At 35.3% G+C, this 16,184-nt stretch overlaps 2 protein-coding genes across 2 annotated transcripts; one reads left to right on the top strand and one right to left on the bottom strand.

The window, feature by feature from the left end:
* Positions 1-6,473: 6,473 nt before the first annotated feature.
* LOC113277368 lies at positions 6,474-7,618 on the top strand. Its single transcript, XM_026526486.1, has 2 exons — positions 6,474-6,895; positions 7,146-7,618. The coding sequence occupies exons 1-2, from the start codon at positions 6,695-6,697 to the stop codon at positions 7,560-7,562; spliced, it is 618 nt and encodes a 205-aa protein (XP_026382271.1). The 5' UTR covers positions 6,474-6,694; the 3' UTR covers positions 7,563-7,618.
* Positions 7,619-13,021: 5,403 nt separating this feature from the next.
* LOC113281388 (GEM-like protein 5) lies at positions 13,022-15,600 on the bottom strand. Its single transcript, XM_026530111.1, has 3 exons — positions 15,074-15,600; positions 14,695-14,969; positions 13,022-13,521 (listed from the first exon to the last, which is right to left on the bottom strand). Exons 1-3 carry the CDS (start codon positions 15,390-15,392, stop codon positions 13,315-13,317), a joined length of 801 nt encoding a protein of 266 aa, XP_026385896.1. The 5' UTR covers positions 15,393-15,600; the 3' UTR covers positions 13,022-13,314.
* Positions 15,601-16,184: the final 584 nt, after the last annotated feature.

Raw genomic sequence — 16,184 nt, 5'->3', positions numbered from 1 at the left:
ATTAAGAATTCATATAAGCATGTGAGAAGTTCACCTTGAAAATACACAAAAGAAAATATACACTATGGTCCAAGGTTCTGGAACCGTGTATGGGACGACCGTAAAATTACGCCTAATAAGCCAGGTCATCAAAGCAAGTTTCATGAAAACTCTAGGGACTGTGCACTATGGACTCGTCGGCGAGTGTTTTGTAGACTACAAAAAAAAAAAATCAAAACGAAAACGATAAGTTGGATAGTAGGCCAAACTTTGCGCAGAAAAGAGTTTTTAACTGTTACGCCAGTTACTTTGAAAATAGAGTCGAGCTTGTTTAAGCACTGTGAGTTTTCCAGACCTAAGTGGAGACCCATCTCGGTGGTAATCCGGAAGACCGCTTGGAATGATACGTTGATATTGGGACTGATTACCCCCTCACTCGTGTGGCACATTGTGTCTTGTTAGGACGGATAACATCCCACTACCTCAGTGGCAACCCAGAAGACTGTCTGGGATGACAAGATTGCCTATGACTGCTCTGGTACTGGATTTTGTTCCGCACAATATTGCTAAGAATTGCTTGTCATTTCGATAACCCTTGCCAACCTGTGAACTCTGGGGAATCCTGAGCGTGCAGTATGGGATGTCCACTTAGTATATCTTGTTTAGATATATTTTTCTCTTTCCAAATAAATATTCTCGGTAATGTTGTGGATACTTTTTGGATGCATAAGTATGATGTATGGGACGTTTGGTCAAAAGGTCCTAATCGTTGTCCATAACAAATTGAATTAACTTCTTGCGATTTCTGAGTATCTGGTATGAGATTTATGCTCAGGAAGTCCGAATGAACTGTACACGATAGTTTTTGTTTTGAATTTGAGAGACGAAATTTTTCAAGGGGGTGGATAATGTAATACACGTACTTTTGGCATAAATCATGCTTAAATATGCGTCATTATCCTGAGAGGAAGCTTCATCTCAAGCTTACCTTGTGTGTTAAGAGAAACATTGGACTAGGGCTAATAACGCACCACCATGGTGCATTACATGGGTTATATTGGCCTAGATTCAATATTGTCCCAATATGGTGCATTGCGTCAGCTATATTGTCCTATGTCTAATATTATACTCCATCATGGTGCATTATCTAGTTAGTGGCTGGTGGAGTACAATAATGCACCATCATGGCACATCATAACAGTTGGGTGGATGGCCTAGAGCAAATTAGCGCCACCATGTCGCATTGCACATGACATTGTCCTAGGGCCAATATTACACCACTGTGGTACATCAAGCCATAACAGGATGACCGAGGAAATATAGCGCCATCATGGCGCAACAATGAAGTTGGCCTATGATCCAGAACATAGTAACACATCACCATGGCGCATCATGAGACTTGGCCTTGGTAACGGCCTGATGCGTGTCGTAACCACAATAAATTAATCGAGATATTTCCCACTAATTAAATAAATAATATAGCGATAGTAAGGACTGTTCCCACAGAGAGCTGTGTAATTGACAGGTTATTTAGTTCAGCAAAATAATAAAAGACAAAGGAGGATTGGTTGAATCAAAGTAAAAAAAAAAGAAACAAATAAAAGAAAGATGATCAAGGAATCCTTCGTCGTTACCAAGCGTTAACATGATCAGAATACTTATCTATCTTCTGTTAGAACCATTCATCACCAACCGTAAAATAACATCTAGATCAGTGTTATCCCCAAAACTCCTTCTATCACTGGACACGAAAGTTCTCGACTACCCGATTTTATTCAACGAACCACCAAATAGTAGATCACTCAAGGTGTAGTCCAATAGAATTCTTTAAGCTTTGTGAATTTAGGTTGATCACAGTAGTTAAACTCTTAGATCAAGGTCCACTTGCTGATGTTATATTCACTCGCAATTGCTCCACAGAATCCCTCTGCAAGGTCTCGCGATTTCTACTTGTGTAGAGAGTTAATCGATATCTCATAACTTCTACTATCTTTAAAAAAATAAATAAACTAATCTAGTATGGATCCCAAATCAATCTAAGAATCACTCATAAACAATAGATATGGTAAAAAAAAATGATGATGATTAAAAACTCTGAATAGATTTATATAACCAATAAAGCTTCATGCTAGAACATTGAATTCATCCTTAATCAACAAAGGTTTAGTTACTCATAATTGCAAAAGAATGGGTTCCCCCTAAAGGGGTAAACCCTAGGTCTTGATGTAGAAAATGTGATATGAGAGGTAGATATTTATAATATATATGATATGAGATCCCCTCTAATTGTTGTGGAAGTCCTCTTATATAGTTTTCATGAGATCTAGGTATTAAAATCCATCCTGGACTGTGTTTCCTTGATCTGGAAGTCAAAATACGTCAAAAGGTGACCCCATAGGTTTGTATCAGTCGGCATTGTCGAATCCCCCAAAGCAATGCCGAAATTTGTGTTGTAGATCGTCGTTTTTCGTCTCGACTTTTTTGGCTGTAACTTCTTCGTCCGAGCTCGGAATGACCTCGTTATTTTGCCGTTCACTTCGTAATTGAATTCTCTTCAAGATGGTGATAAGAAATCCTGAATTTTGATGAGTTGAACTTGGTATTCTTGTCCTTCTTATGTTTTCGACCTTCTTTGCTCCTTTTCGTCACACTTCTTCCACTTCTCTCGGCTTTAGACACTTGGATCTTTGAGAACTTCACTTTATAGTTCTTTTACAACGCTTTTCACTCTTCTTGGGATGATTCACCTAATATGACACATAAACTAGAAAATAATCATAATAACAAGTAATATGCAAGAATTATAGTTAAAACAAGTATGAAATTGACATTCTAAACATGTAAATTAAGCGCTTATCACGGCCATGAATAGTGAAGAAAGCATGCATCAAAATGCTCCCTAAATTTTATATTAGAAATGTCAATAAGACAAATAGGGAGGGGTAGTAGGTTGAAGGTGCAAAGAGAAAAGATGTGCCTTAAGCTTCATAGATTATCATATATGATGCCGAGACAATATTGTGGTGTGTGGCTTGGTTAAAAGATCTTTATGATGCTTAGACATCAAAGCGGCATTGCGACCTTGTGACGCACCACCATGGTGCAACACAAAGGAAAGGCAAATGATGCACATCACATCATTTGGAAATGACCCTTTGGGATATACATACTAGGAAATTGCTTGGATTGGCCTTGCAACATGAGTTGACTTAAGTTGCTTGTATCGTCGGGGATGAACTACGATCAATGCTCGATCCCTTATCTGTATGGTGCGTAGGCAGCCGCAATGAGTTGCAACATTGATGGTCCATCGCGTTTTCGCTCATATCATCTAATTTATGGTTTCCCATGGTTTGCTTTTCAACCCAGACCCATCATGGTCCAAACCGACAAAAAAACCCAAAAAACCATGGAACGAAAATCCTGAAATCGAAAAACCTAAAAGACTAAAAACCCATTCCAGATAGTTGGTTTTGGTTTGACATTACAAAAGAACCAAAAAAATAATCAAACAAACAAAACATATCCAACACTTAGTACCAAAAAACCTATAAAAGCCGCAATTATATATAGGCAACTTTCCATCATAATATAATATATATGAACTTCAACGGGCATACCCATAACTAAGGAAAGTCTAATGAAAAACAAAGCTAATATTGAATTATATAAACGTAAATACTTTTTTTTTCATTTGGATATATATATATATATATATTTTTGAATAATATATGATTTTGTTTAGTTAAAATATATTGAACTTAGTAATTAAATTTTAAATTCTAGTTAAAAATCAAAGTTATAATAAAAAACCAGAAAAAGCAGGAAAAAAAAATGGTGAGATGATTATGGTTTCTAATATTATAAACTGGGGATGATCTGGTTCGATTTTGGGTTTTTCATAAGATACATTGATTTGGTTCTCGAGTTTGGCATAAAACCAAGCCAAAACGAACCACATGCAGCTCTAATCTAATTGCAAGTGATTGCGACATTATGATAACTCATATCATATGGATCGACAAGGCGATGCAAGAGATGATAGTTGCTATACTTGATGAGGAAAGTCGAAGTCAATTCCTTGGATGCTCATACTTCCTGTCGAGTCGTTCGACGTAGGCATGCACCAATGGCGCATTGGACATGGCCAGGAAAGTAAGTTATATTGGTATGCAAGTTCGGGGATCTTTCATAAGCCATTGACATCATAAAGATGATGGACGACTAGCACGTCATGAGCATGACTGATACACCCTTGGCATGAGCATAATCAGTGCATGCTTTCAGTAATGCCTATGCTAAGTATGGAAGCTGAGAATACGCTTGAAATGTCTTATGCCCGAGTCCAAGGCATTGCCGTATGCCTTGAAAAGACTCTGAAGCCAGTGATGTATGACGTTAGCCTTTATGGCTTTATACCCGTTGCAGAACAAGGGTAAGTTGGAATTGTGTGGAAGATATGTCCAAGGAAACATGATTTCTAAGCATTCTGGCAAGAGAAAATGGGCGTGCATTCTCCTAGCGCAAAGGGAAGCTTTAAAGCCAGGTTAGTAGCATCAGAGTGATGCATTGGGTAGTTATGGCGTGCGCGCCCTGGCCCATTATGTGTAATTTTCCGGTTCGTGGCAATGTACAATGATAATTTATGGCAAATATGTCTTATGAACATAAGAACATAAATCGTGTTCATTAATACTCAAGACTTAAACCATGATTCACAATCGCAGATTAGTGAACAAGGTTGTCTTAGAAGCGTTTACGAGAGTTGTAGCAATGCGGAATATATTTAGGAAAATAATTTATGAGCATTTGCTTAGTTCGACACTGGGTAGGTATGTGTACCCCATGGACTAGTCCATGAACTTAGGTTGTAGGGTATGCATACCCTTAGCCATTCACGAACTCGGTCCCTTGGGGTACGCATACTGCGTATGCGTACCTCCCTCTAATTCACGAACTCAGAACCTTAGAGTACATGTACTGGATATGCATACACTTACCCATTCTGGAACTCAGACCACTAGGGTACGCGTACCTATCCTGTGTCCAGAATTTCAGCAAGTTCTGAAAGCTCTCTTTAAACAATTTGAAATATTCCCAATCGCCATAGATAATAAATATTATTGCTTAGGAAATTTCCAAATTATCAATTTGAAACAAAAATAGTTCATAAATAGTAAAATGTTCTTAACCAAGAACGTCAAGGATCTATGAACATCCATTGCTTGAATCATATTTCGAGAGATTTATCAAGACCAAGCTTGACTAGAAATTTCTTCTTTGTAATATTAAATCTACTAAAATCACACGACATAGTCTCATAAGGTAGAATGGTAAATGTCGTTAGTAAATAGGATGGTTCAGTCTTCACATACCTCTTTCGATGAAATTCTTCAATTGTCTTCATTTGATCTTCAGTCTTCTACCTTCAAGGGTTACTCAACTACCATACTCTAATCTAGTCCGAGACTTGACTTAAGTAGACTAGAAATCAAGATATAATTTTGTACATCTAACTTGACAACAACCTTGAGATAACAAAATTTACGAGTTCGACGGACCAATGCTTTAACACTATGAAGTTCACTAAATGCAACTTGAGGAGATCGAAATCGAATCGAAATGGAAAAAATTTGATAATTAGGACATAATCCTACAAGAACTGAAACAAAAAAATCATCATTAGATATCATGGGTCCACATGCTCCTAATTAGTTTGAGATTTTTGTTCTTCAACATCATATGTATAATCTTTAGAAGATCATAATTTCAAGTTGTGCAACTGCGTTCTAATTTGAATAATACGAGATGAAGAAGAATCACCGAAACGTTTATGCTGATTATCCCATAAAATTTTCGAAGTAGAACAATCTGAAACATGACGGATAACCGCTAGTGTACTTTGTGTTTATTAGATAAGAAAACATCAATAGATATGTGTCTAAATTCATCGTTCTCTGTATAATCCCATCAATACATGAGAATTATTTCCGTTCCAATATTACTAGTAACTATAAACATTAGTTTAGTTATCATAATAAGGTCTTTGGAATGAATTATCTTTAGCTCAATAAAAAGTCCTAAGGTCGAAGAAATGATTTTTCCACTATGAGAAATAAGGGGTAAAATACCTTTGGGTAAACAGTTTGTAATAGAAGAAGTGACGACAAGTAGTTTACCGCTTTAGGTTTTCTTTCGATCGGTACTTTACTTGGAGTAGTACATTTTTTTAAAACCACATTAAAATAACCACATGTAAAAGTCGGACGATCCAAAACTGAGTCAAATCAGCACCACCAAACTGACTATCCCGCCTTTATAAAAAATTCCGTTCTTTTAAACGAAACAAACTGTTAAAAAAAGAAAACAGGGCGTCCAGCAATTCTCTTGGAAATCGCGTTTTTACCGGTCCACAGTCACACTTTTCTCCCTCTCTCCAAAACAGAGAATTCACAGTCGCACACAGAGAGATAAAAAGGAAAGACTCTTTCTTCATTCTTCTCCTTAGATTTCTCATTCACTCCCTCTCTCTCTCTCTCTTGACAAAAACATTCTCTCTTCCAATCTCCACAATAGACGGATTGATTTACATCTCTCGAATTTTCTTTCCTCTTTTAATACCCCCCATTTGTTTCTCTCTCACACTCTAAATTCCCCTTTTTATTTTCTAGTACTCTGTTTTCTCTTCTTTGTTCAAAAAAAAAAAACTTCAAACATGGCGGGTCTTACTGCATCATTAGAGCTTTCATTCCAAAACTGTTCGCTATTTGGTGGTAGTTCTGATGAGGATGATAGTGGGATTGGTTTATCTGCCACTTCTGATGATACGCCTCAAAATCATACTTCAAGTGGGAGTTTAGAACTTAATTCACATGTTTCACTTCCTTATCAATGGGAGCAATGTCTTGATTTAAAGGTTCCTTTTCTTACTCCCTCTTCTTTAATTATGTCTGTCTCCCTTTTTCACAACAAATGTCAAAATAAATAAAGTGAATTTACTTTTCTTTTTCTTGATTGGAATTACTTTTAACTTTATGGGATTTCGATATTCTTGGTGATTTACTGTCATGGGTTTGTTTCAATTTTGACGAGATTGTGTCAAAGTTTCAACCTTTTTATTAGATTCAATCCTCTGTCTTTACTCTGTGTTGTTGTTCTTGTTGTAGACAGGGGAGATATATTATATGAACTGGATGAATGGGAGAAGAGTAAAAGAAGATCCAAGAAAGATGTTTAACGGTGGGAATGGAGGTGACCCTTTGTTCCATTATCATACTGATAATGATAATGATGAAGACAGTTCATACGACAGCGACGAAGGATCATCAACATCATCTCCTTGTTCATCAACGACTACTGATAATAGTAAAAGAAATGGTTATTATACAAGTAATGATCATCATCATCAAGCTAACGGGGATGATGATGGTGATGATGAGGATCAAATACTTGTTGTTGCTGGTTGCAAATCATGTCTAATGTATTTCATGTTACCAAAAAGAGTTGAAGAATGTCCAAAATGTAATGCTCTTCTTCTTCATTTTGATCATCGTTCTGATCAAAACAACATCATCATCGATTGATCATCAATTTCTTTCTTTCTCTGTTTTCACAATGTAGTTTGATTTAATCAATGAATTTCCACTTTGTTTATTTATTTATTACTGCTTAGTATTTTTTACTTATTGTTGGTAATTTATGGGCTCCATTACACAGTCTTGTTTACTGATCATCACAGTCACAGACAGGCTTATAAGAAAAAAAGAGAATAAATTTGGTAAAGATTGAGATGTGTGAAGTTTTATTGTCTGTCACTTTCTTCTTTGTTTTTTTCTTTTTCGAATTTCCTTTTTTAATAACTCACCAGAGTATTTTCTTTCATTAATAAGTTAAAATCCCCTCATTCCCAAAAATCGATTTTCATCATCTAACCGGCCGCTATAGAAACTGGTAAGGAAGGATCATGCCTAGTCTTTAACTAATGAAGTTAAATGAAGCAGTGCTTTAGAGGGGGATTATTCATGTAGGAATTACCTCGAGGTACTATTAAAGTGTTCTTAGTTAGTGGCAGGTCCACCCATTAAAGTCCAGTAACGGTAGGTCCATAATTAAAAGAAAAGAGAAAAATTGACCTAATTTTTTAAGCCCAGGTCCTGTACACGTGTGTAAATATTATGTGCATTTTTAGAATTCCCAAAATAGCCTTTACTATATATAACAGAAACATAAGCAGTTTCTCTCCATATTTTTTTTCTTCTCAGATTCAGTTTCTCTCTCTCTCTCCCCCTCTCCCTCTCCTCTTCTCTACCGATGCTGGATTTAATGAAATCAATTCATTTTCTTCATTCTTTAATTTCTAGTTTTTTGTATTAGGATAAAGCTTGGAAACGAAGAACATCTTGATCGATTAGTTTGTGATGAAACAGTGTGGTAATATATTTTTAGAACATCTTGATCGATTCAAGAACCCAAATCGATTCTAGCCTCTGGTAAGTTGATTTTCCTTATTAATCTTCTTCTCGTAATGTTTATTCGAAGGTTTCAAGATCTAATCATTAATTAGTTGATGTTTGATTATGTTTTCCAATTTGCACGCATGATTAATCAAGTGTTCCTTCATTTTCATGAAAATAATCCAGATCTAGATCAATAGTTACGTTTTTTATTCATTTCGTTACTAGATCTGATTATACTAGTTTTCTTTTGTTGGGTTTAGGTTTTTTTCAGTTGTTTTTGTGTATGAACTATCAGTACGTATATGATGTACTGACAAAAAACCTAGTTAATTGTTTAGTTTTTGTTTAAATAATTTTTTTTGTTGTTGTTTGATCCAGCAATAATATATGCATACTGAATAATTACGTTTTTTTTATTCATTTTGTTACTAGATATGATTATAATAGTTTTATTTTGCTGGTTTTAGGTTTTTTTCGGTTGTTTGTGTATGAACCATCAGTACATATATGCTATACTGACAAAAAACCTAGTTAATTGTTTATTTTTTGTTTAAATAATGATTTTTGTTGTTTGATCCAACAGTACATATATCGCATACTGGAAATAAGATGCTTTGATTTTAATTTTTTTATTCATAAACTTATCACTTTTTGATTTACTTTCCACTGAGACTATAGTTTTACTTCGGCAGGTTATGTTAGCACAGCAATAAATGATGGACCTGGGTGTTTGATGTTAAGATGTCCTGATCCATCTTGTGGGGCTGCTATTGGTCAAGACTTGATTAATTTACTGGTTTCTGAGGAAGATAAGCAGAAGTACTCTCGTTACATTCTTAGATCTTATGTTGAAGATAATAAAAAGGTAAGCTTGCTGACTTATTACTTTTTTCATAATACAAGGTAAGCTTGATTGTTCTTTTAGGGTTTTTAATATCTAATCGTTTTATGAATGCTTGGTTGTTTATTTTATTTTTATGAAAATAGTTCAGATCTAGATGAATAATCACGTTTTTTGTTCATTTCTTCAGTAGATTTGATTATATCAGTTTCATCTTGTTGGTTTTAGATTTGTTTTGAGTTTGTTTTTGTGTATGAATCGACAGTACGTATCTGCAGTATTGACAAAAACCTAGCTTTATAAACTTTTTTTATTTGATTCACAATTACATATACAAAATATACAAATAAAAGTGTTTCAATTCTGTTTTTGCATAGATTCGTTAGTTGTTTTTGACATACAACTGATTTTTAGATTATGAATCAGCAGTACATATATGGCATACTGAAAAATACTGCTTTGATTTTGTTAGTTTTTTATAGTATTATCACTTTTTTTGTCTGATCCAGAAGTATATATATGAAATACTGAAATAAAAGTGTTCAGATTCTGATTTTTCATATATACATTCATTACTGCTTTGATTTGTTATTATTTTTTATAGAATTTTATCACTTTTGTTGTTTAATCCAGGAGTACATATATGGAATACTGAGATAAAAGTGTGCAATTCTGTTTTCATAGATTCATTACTTATTTTTGACATGAAATTGATTTTTAAGTTATGAATCAGCAATACGTATATGGTATACTGAAAATTACTGCTTTGATTTTGCTATTTTTATAGTTTTATCTTCTTCTCCTCCTTTTTAATTCAGAAGTACATATGTGGAATACTGAAACAAAAGTGTTTCAATTCTGCTTTTTCATATATTCATGACTTTTCTTTGACATGCAGTTGATTTTTAGATTATGAATGCAGTAGTACATATATGACATACTGAAAAAAATGCTTTGATTTGGTTTTGGATTCTTTGAAATCGATTTCCGAATGTTATAGCCTAATAAATATTGAACCTTTTTTTGCAGGTGGTGTTTGTATGGGAAATTAAAGGATAAATGAGAGTGTGGGATACAAGTCTATTGCTAGTTTGTTTGTTTTTTTTTAAATAGTTTTATCATTTTTTTGTATAATCCAGAAGTACGTATATGAAATACTGAAATAAAAGTGTTTCATTACTGTAATTTTATAGATTCATTACTTGTTTTTGACATGCAGTTGATTTTTAGATTATGAATCAGCAGTACATATATGGAATACTGAAATATACTGCTTTGGTTTTGTTATTCTTTATAGTTTTATTAAAAAAAAAAATTGATCCACAAGTATATGTATATGGAATACTGAAATAAAAGTGTTCGATTCTGTTTTTCATTGACTTATTACTTGTTTTTAACATCCATTTGTTTTCTAGATTATAGATCAGCAGTACATATATGGAATACTGAGAAATATGTTGTTTCACACGTGTTTAGTTGTAGGGTATAGTAGTCATTTTCTTGATTTAAAAAACTTTGGACCTTAGGATAAAGATAAAATCCGAGTGGACACTACTATAAATAACTATATGGGCCTAGGACCAAACAACAAATTTTCCATTATTTATTGATTAACACCCATGTTTAAGTAATTTTTGAGTTGTCATGGATTTTGAATGGGAATGGCAGACTGAGGAGAATACCCAAAATCGATCGAATATTAAAGACCAGGCTTTTTCTTTATGTGTCTCTCTCTTTCTCTGTCTGTGCCTCTGAATTCTGTCGTTTTTGGAAGCTGAAAGGCTCAGAACTTCGTCCTAAAAGATTCGAATTACAGAGTCAGAGAGAAGACAGTCTTCTTCTATCTATCTATCTCTCTGTTTGTTTTGCTTTGCTTTTAAACCATGGCTATGCATATATCTTTCCTGTTGTGTGTACTGGTTAGATTCCTTTCTGCCAACTAAGAAAGGTTCTATTGTCTGCTCCCAGATTATAAACCCTATCAAAACCCAAGTTGTATCAATGGGGGGAATTGACATTGGACCACCTCTCTCTCTCTCGCTCACTAGACTGTTTCTAGTTTCCTTCTCATGTATCACTATCACTCCATCCATCTCTCAGTGAAATGACAAATCTTTGATTCTCGAGAGAAAAACAGTTGCTTGTTTATAAGTAAAGCTAAACAGATTTATGTTTATGTTCATCATTGATTGATTTCTACCATAGGTTTGATAATTAAGATGCAATAATTGAGAGGCCAGCCCCAGATATGAGCTATTGCAATCACTTGTTTGTCTAACACTTTATAGCTAAACATTTCAAATTCTTGGCTACCTTCCACGAAACAATATGGTGAGGATTTGTCAAATTTTCTTTACAAGATTGTCATGTCTTTAGGGGATCAGTGATTCAAATGCTTCTTGGAGATGAATAACTCTCGAGCTAACGAATTGTGAGGCTCTCCATTTTGGTTTTCATTGCCGCCATTTCTGGCTCAACAATAAACTTAATTCCAGGGATATTTTTTACAAGTTAGGAGGGAGGAGGATTCAAGTAGACTTGATAACAGACTGGCTAAATGGCCATTCAGAGAAGCATTGGGCCAATGGTTATAAATTGATAACCTAAAACAAAATGATTAATTAGATAATTCTATTTTTCATCATCTACTTGCTCATTATTTATTTTTTTTAGCAGGAAAAAATCATTATCCGTCAGAAGAATATAACCCCGAAATTGTGGATTGGATTACTAATCAGTGAAACCATACAATTTGATCCTGGAATCCTGGTTTAATTAGTAGAACCATCTACAATTTTTGATATTTAGTAAAAAATCATTAAGATATATGCAATAATTCAGAACAAGGTATGAGCTGTAGCAATCACTTATTTGTCTAGCACTTAAAAAGCTAAAGACATTGGTAATTCTTGGTTAGTTTTTGGTTTGGATTCCTTCCCCGGAATAAAGTGTTATCGTGTCTTTAGGAAATCAGTGACTGCTCTGAAAGCATGAAATTTGTTACTGCGTGTTCCATACTTTTTGAGAGCTTGTCTTGTTTTCAGGACATTGATTCTGTAGGCGGCCAAGGAAAATTCATGATTCTAATTAGACTTTCCCAAACATGTTAGTGACCACATTAGGGCTGATGGAGGAGGGAAAAGGTTCTTTTAAAACGGTAAGTTCGGTTTCCAAGTGGACTTCACACAAGGCTTACAAAATGGTTGTGTCCATAGAAGCCTAGATTGGCCAATGGTCACGCTGCGGTACCTTAACCTGAAGCAAGATGTTCATGGTACTACAATGTTGGAAAAGAGGTGAGGAAGGGCAAGATTTTATCCAGACCGCCTTCTGCGAGCATTAGGATCTTGAACATCATTTGTGTTGTTCCATAAATTACAAATTACAGAGTAGAAAACCTCGATACACTTTTTGTTGATTACCCTTGGTTTAGCCTTTGCATTCCCATTGTAACAGACTTGAAATCTAACAAGTAACAATCAAAATGCTGCAGTTCCATTCTTTGCACATACGTATGATATAGAGAGGATTAGTTTTTCAAAGATCCAAGAAACAACCATGATAGATATGCATTGATCACATCAGGCAGTGAAGTAGCTTGTGTGAGATCAATAGGTTCATAATAGCAGGAACAAAACAGCTGGTTACAAAATAAGTTTGACTACTCAAATACTAGTGTAGGATGTTCTTTCCTCTACAATAATTCTGCAGTACTAGGACTAGAAAAAAGGAAATCAATCAGAAATAGGAGAAGGAAATCATAAATTAGCACAAACACAAGAAATAGAAAAATGTTTGACTCAGTGGAACAAAGGTCTTCTAACCAGCTAGATGTCCTACATCTTTACTGCTTGGCCAACAAACAACTAAAACTCAAACTCAAACTGGTATTTATTAACTAAGATAATTTTACAAAAACAACAACAAGTCACTGAAAACTGGTAATAAAATAAAAACTGTAAGTGGAAACTAAAAAAAAACATCATAGTAAGCCTCAGAGACGAACGGACTCAAATACAACGACATATACTTTGTTGATTAACAATTGACAGTATGTGGTGGTGCCATTTGGTGAGCTGCAAATTCAGACATACTCCCACAGAGATGCATAACTGCTTTATCATAATTAACGAAACCCATGAACCAAAAATCATGACTGTCAACCGTGTTAATCTGGATGTACCTCTCTGATGCTTTCAGGGTCACTGGATTCACAGCACTCACCATCGCTAGTGGAACCATTACCTGTTCCATCCATACCAAAAGAAACCAAAACAAAAATAAGCACCTCTGAAGTTCACAAATACCAATTAATATTATAAGAATAGAAGTGAAATGCTACTAGATTTTTGCATTAGGTACCTGACCTAAGTAATCTGCGTTTGTGAGACTAATTTCCTAAAACCGAGAGATTCAATTCTACAACTGAGCTTCTGGAAAAGTTAGATGGGTCTGCTTATCCCTGCCTTGTGATACAAAATTACAAATTTTCCCACACACCACAGTTAAAGATTTTGAGCACATCTGCTTGTGTCTAAACTGGAGTGTAAATTTCACTAGGTTCCAAGGGCATGTTGAGGCTACGTCACGAGGCTCACCTAACTATCAGCTCCAGTGTATGCCTTGTAATACATGAATACTATGTTTCTCTTGCTATTCTTCGCCATGTTTTCTGTTCCTAAAATCCAGAACTTCTACATTGAGTTTAAATAAGCAAATTTTCCCTGATTTGAAGCTATGTCTCAGTGACAATGCCTTGCCCTTTTCAAATTTCAATCAATACAAATCAGTGTTACATGGGGTACAGTTAGTAACACAAAGATGTAAAATAATAAGAGAACAATGTCTCTACCTGAAGATTAGGTAATTTATACATTGTAAGATTCATTTCCTAAAACCAAATTATTTCGATTTAAAATCTTCTGCTCACACATGGAATACGCATATTTGGTCTTAATAGGTTTACATATCTTTCTAGAATAAAGATATATCCCAGATACACACATAATTTGGCGGTGGCTATGATTAAACAACGGTATTTCAGAATCAGAAGGTTTATTAGCCGTTTTGGAGCTACACAATGAAGCTAGCCTCACTAAGAGCTAAAATAATACCCCTAGTGATATATAACATGCATATTACTTACCTAGCACTCCGTCCACACAATTTATGTTCCTTAGTATCTAACACTTTGAAATCTAGCTTAAACAATTCAACATAGCAAGTTTTTATTTTTTCTAATTTGAGGCTATACCTCAAAACTGCCTTTAAGGCAGCCCGCCTCACCTTTCCGAAATTGGTTTTCTTAAACAATTCGCATTAGTGTTTCATATGGTACTAAAAGCATTTATATAAGCACAGACATAAAAGGAATATAAACAACAATGTGTACATGAAGTTGTCTTGTGTCATTTTTACCTTGTAGTAGCTCCAGGCTTGCTGACCTGAAGGCGCAGTAAATGTAAGTGGCCGATCACTACAGAAGGCAATATGAACATTTGACAGGTAAAGAGTACCCGCAACTGGTCCAGTTGAGGTAGACAAGTAACAAGCAAATGACTTCTTAAGTTTCTCATTTGGTGTTGTATTGAATGTCTGCTTATATAATGATTCAAACCCTCCCCCTGTCAATGCTTTCGCTTGTATTCCTACTTTAGCCCATGCTGCCTCTGATGCCGATGGCCCAGTTTTCACTACAAAATTGCAAAATCATAAGATTAGTATCTGGGTTTTTCAGGAACATATGTACAAATCTGTATAAAGGAAGAAACATTTAGTAGTATGCGGGTTTACTTACAGTTGTGCCAGATGTTGTTAGCAAGGGTTTCAGCTTTATTAGTCCAGGAATTGAAAACATTAACAGCTGATTCCATGGGTGATTTAGGTGGTTTCTGGACAGGGGTATATTGGACATAAGGATGGTGATGTTGCCCGCTCCATTGTGATGCTGCTTTCTCATTGTTTGGATGAGATGATGGAATTGCTGGTGCACCCATGACATGGGTTCCCCATTTCTCTACGTTCTCATCTAATGGTTGAGATGGATATGTAGATGTAGATGGTTGTGGTGGTTGAGGAGTGGTGGTGGATTGATCAGGTTTGGTGTAGTTGCTCATGGTGATCAAGTGGATGGAATGAGAAAATTGATTGGAGGAAGAGAATGAAATGGGAGTCTGTTTGATTTCAGGTTTGAGATTTTATGGTAATGATCAGCTTGGTGAGATTCAGCTCAGGGAAGCGTGAAATTTATGAGCTTGGTACGAAGATATTTATTCGGGAACATTATTTCTATTTATAATTATTAGGAAGAAATTCGATTGACTGCAACAACGGTGGATTTTTCTTATCAACACGTCTTTAGAAGTAGTTGACCTTGCCGACGATAGACGACTCCTTTCCTTCGAGGTTGCTAATGGGGTACCATTTTGGTTGGGGGTGTATCAATCCAAAGACAAATATTTTTTTATCCTATATGCATATTGGTACATCCCAAATAAAACGGTACCCCATTAGTAGTCTTGCTTTCCTTTACTTTCTAGATGGATACTTAATCCACTTCCCGTTAATATCAATTCTTCTTTTCCTTGGCTAGTAAGGTAGATTCCACGACTTGTAACGGAACAACTCCGACACGTGGTTCCAGAAAGCGGGAACTCGCGCTTATTAGTAGACGCGTAACCGTAACGTGTATTTGAGCATTTCTTCTACTCCTGGCTTTACTTAATGTGTTCAACAAAGGGTTTTTGCTTTTCAGGGGTACTTCCGTGCTGCTTCGTTCTGATTATAGTCGACTGGATTCTCACTTCCTTTGGTATCTCTAAAGATGGTCGAGATTTCAAGAGAGTTTGGACAGTAGAGGTTATGTCCTAACCCACTAATATGGGATTAGAAATTGTCCTCTAGTTATG

Source organism: Papaver somniferum, chromosome 5 (assembly GCF_003573695.1).
Source record: "Papaver somniferum cultivar HN1 chromosome 5, ASM357369v1, whole genome shotgun sequence".
Taxonomy (NCBI): domain Eukaryota; kingdom Viridiplantae; phylum Streptophyta; class Magnoliopsida; order Ranunculales; family Papaveraceae; genus Papaver; species Papaver somniferum.
This window is presented reverse-complemented; position numbering and strand designations above follow the sequence as displayed.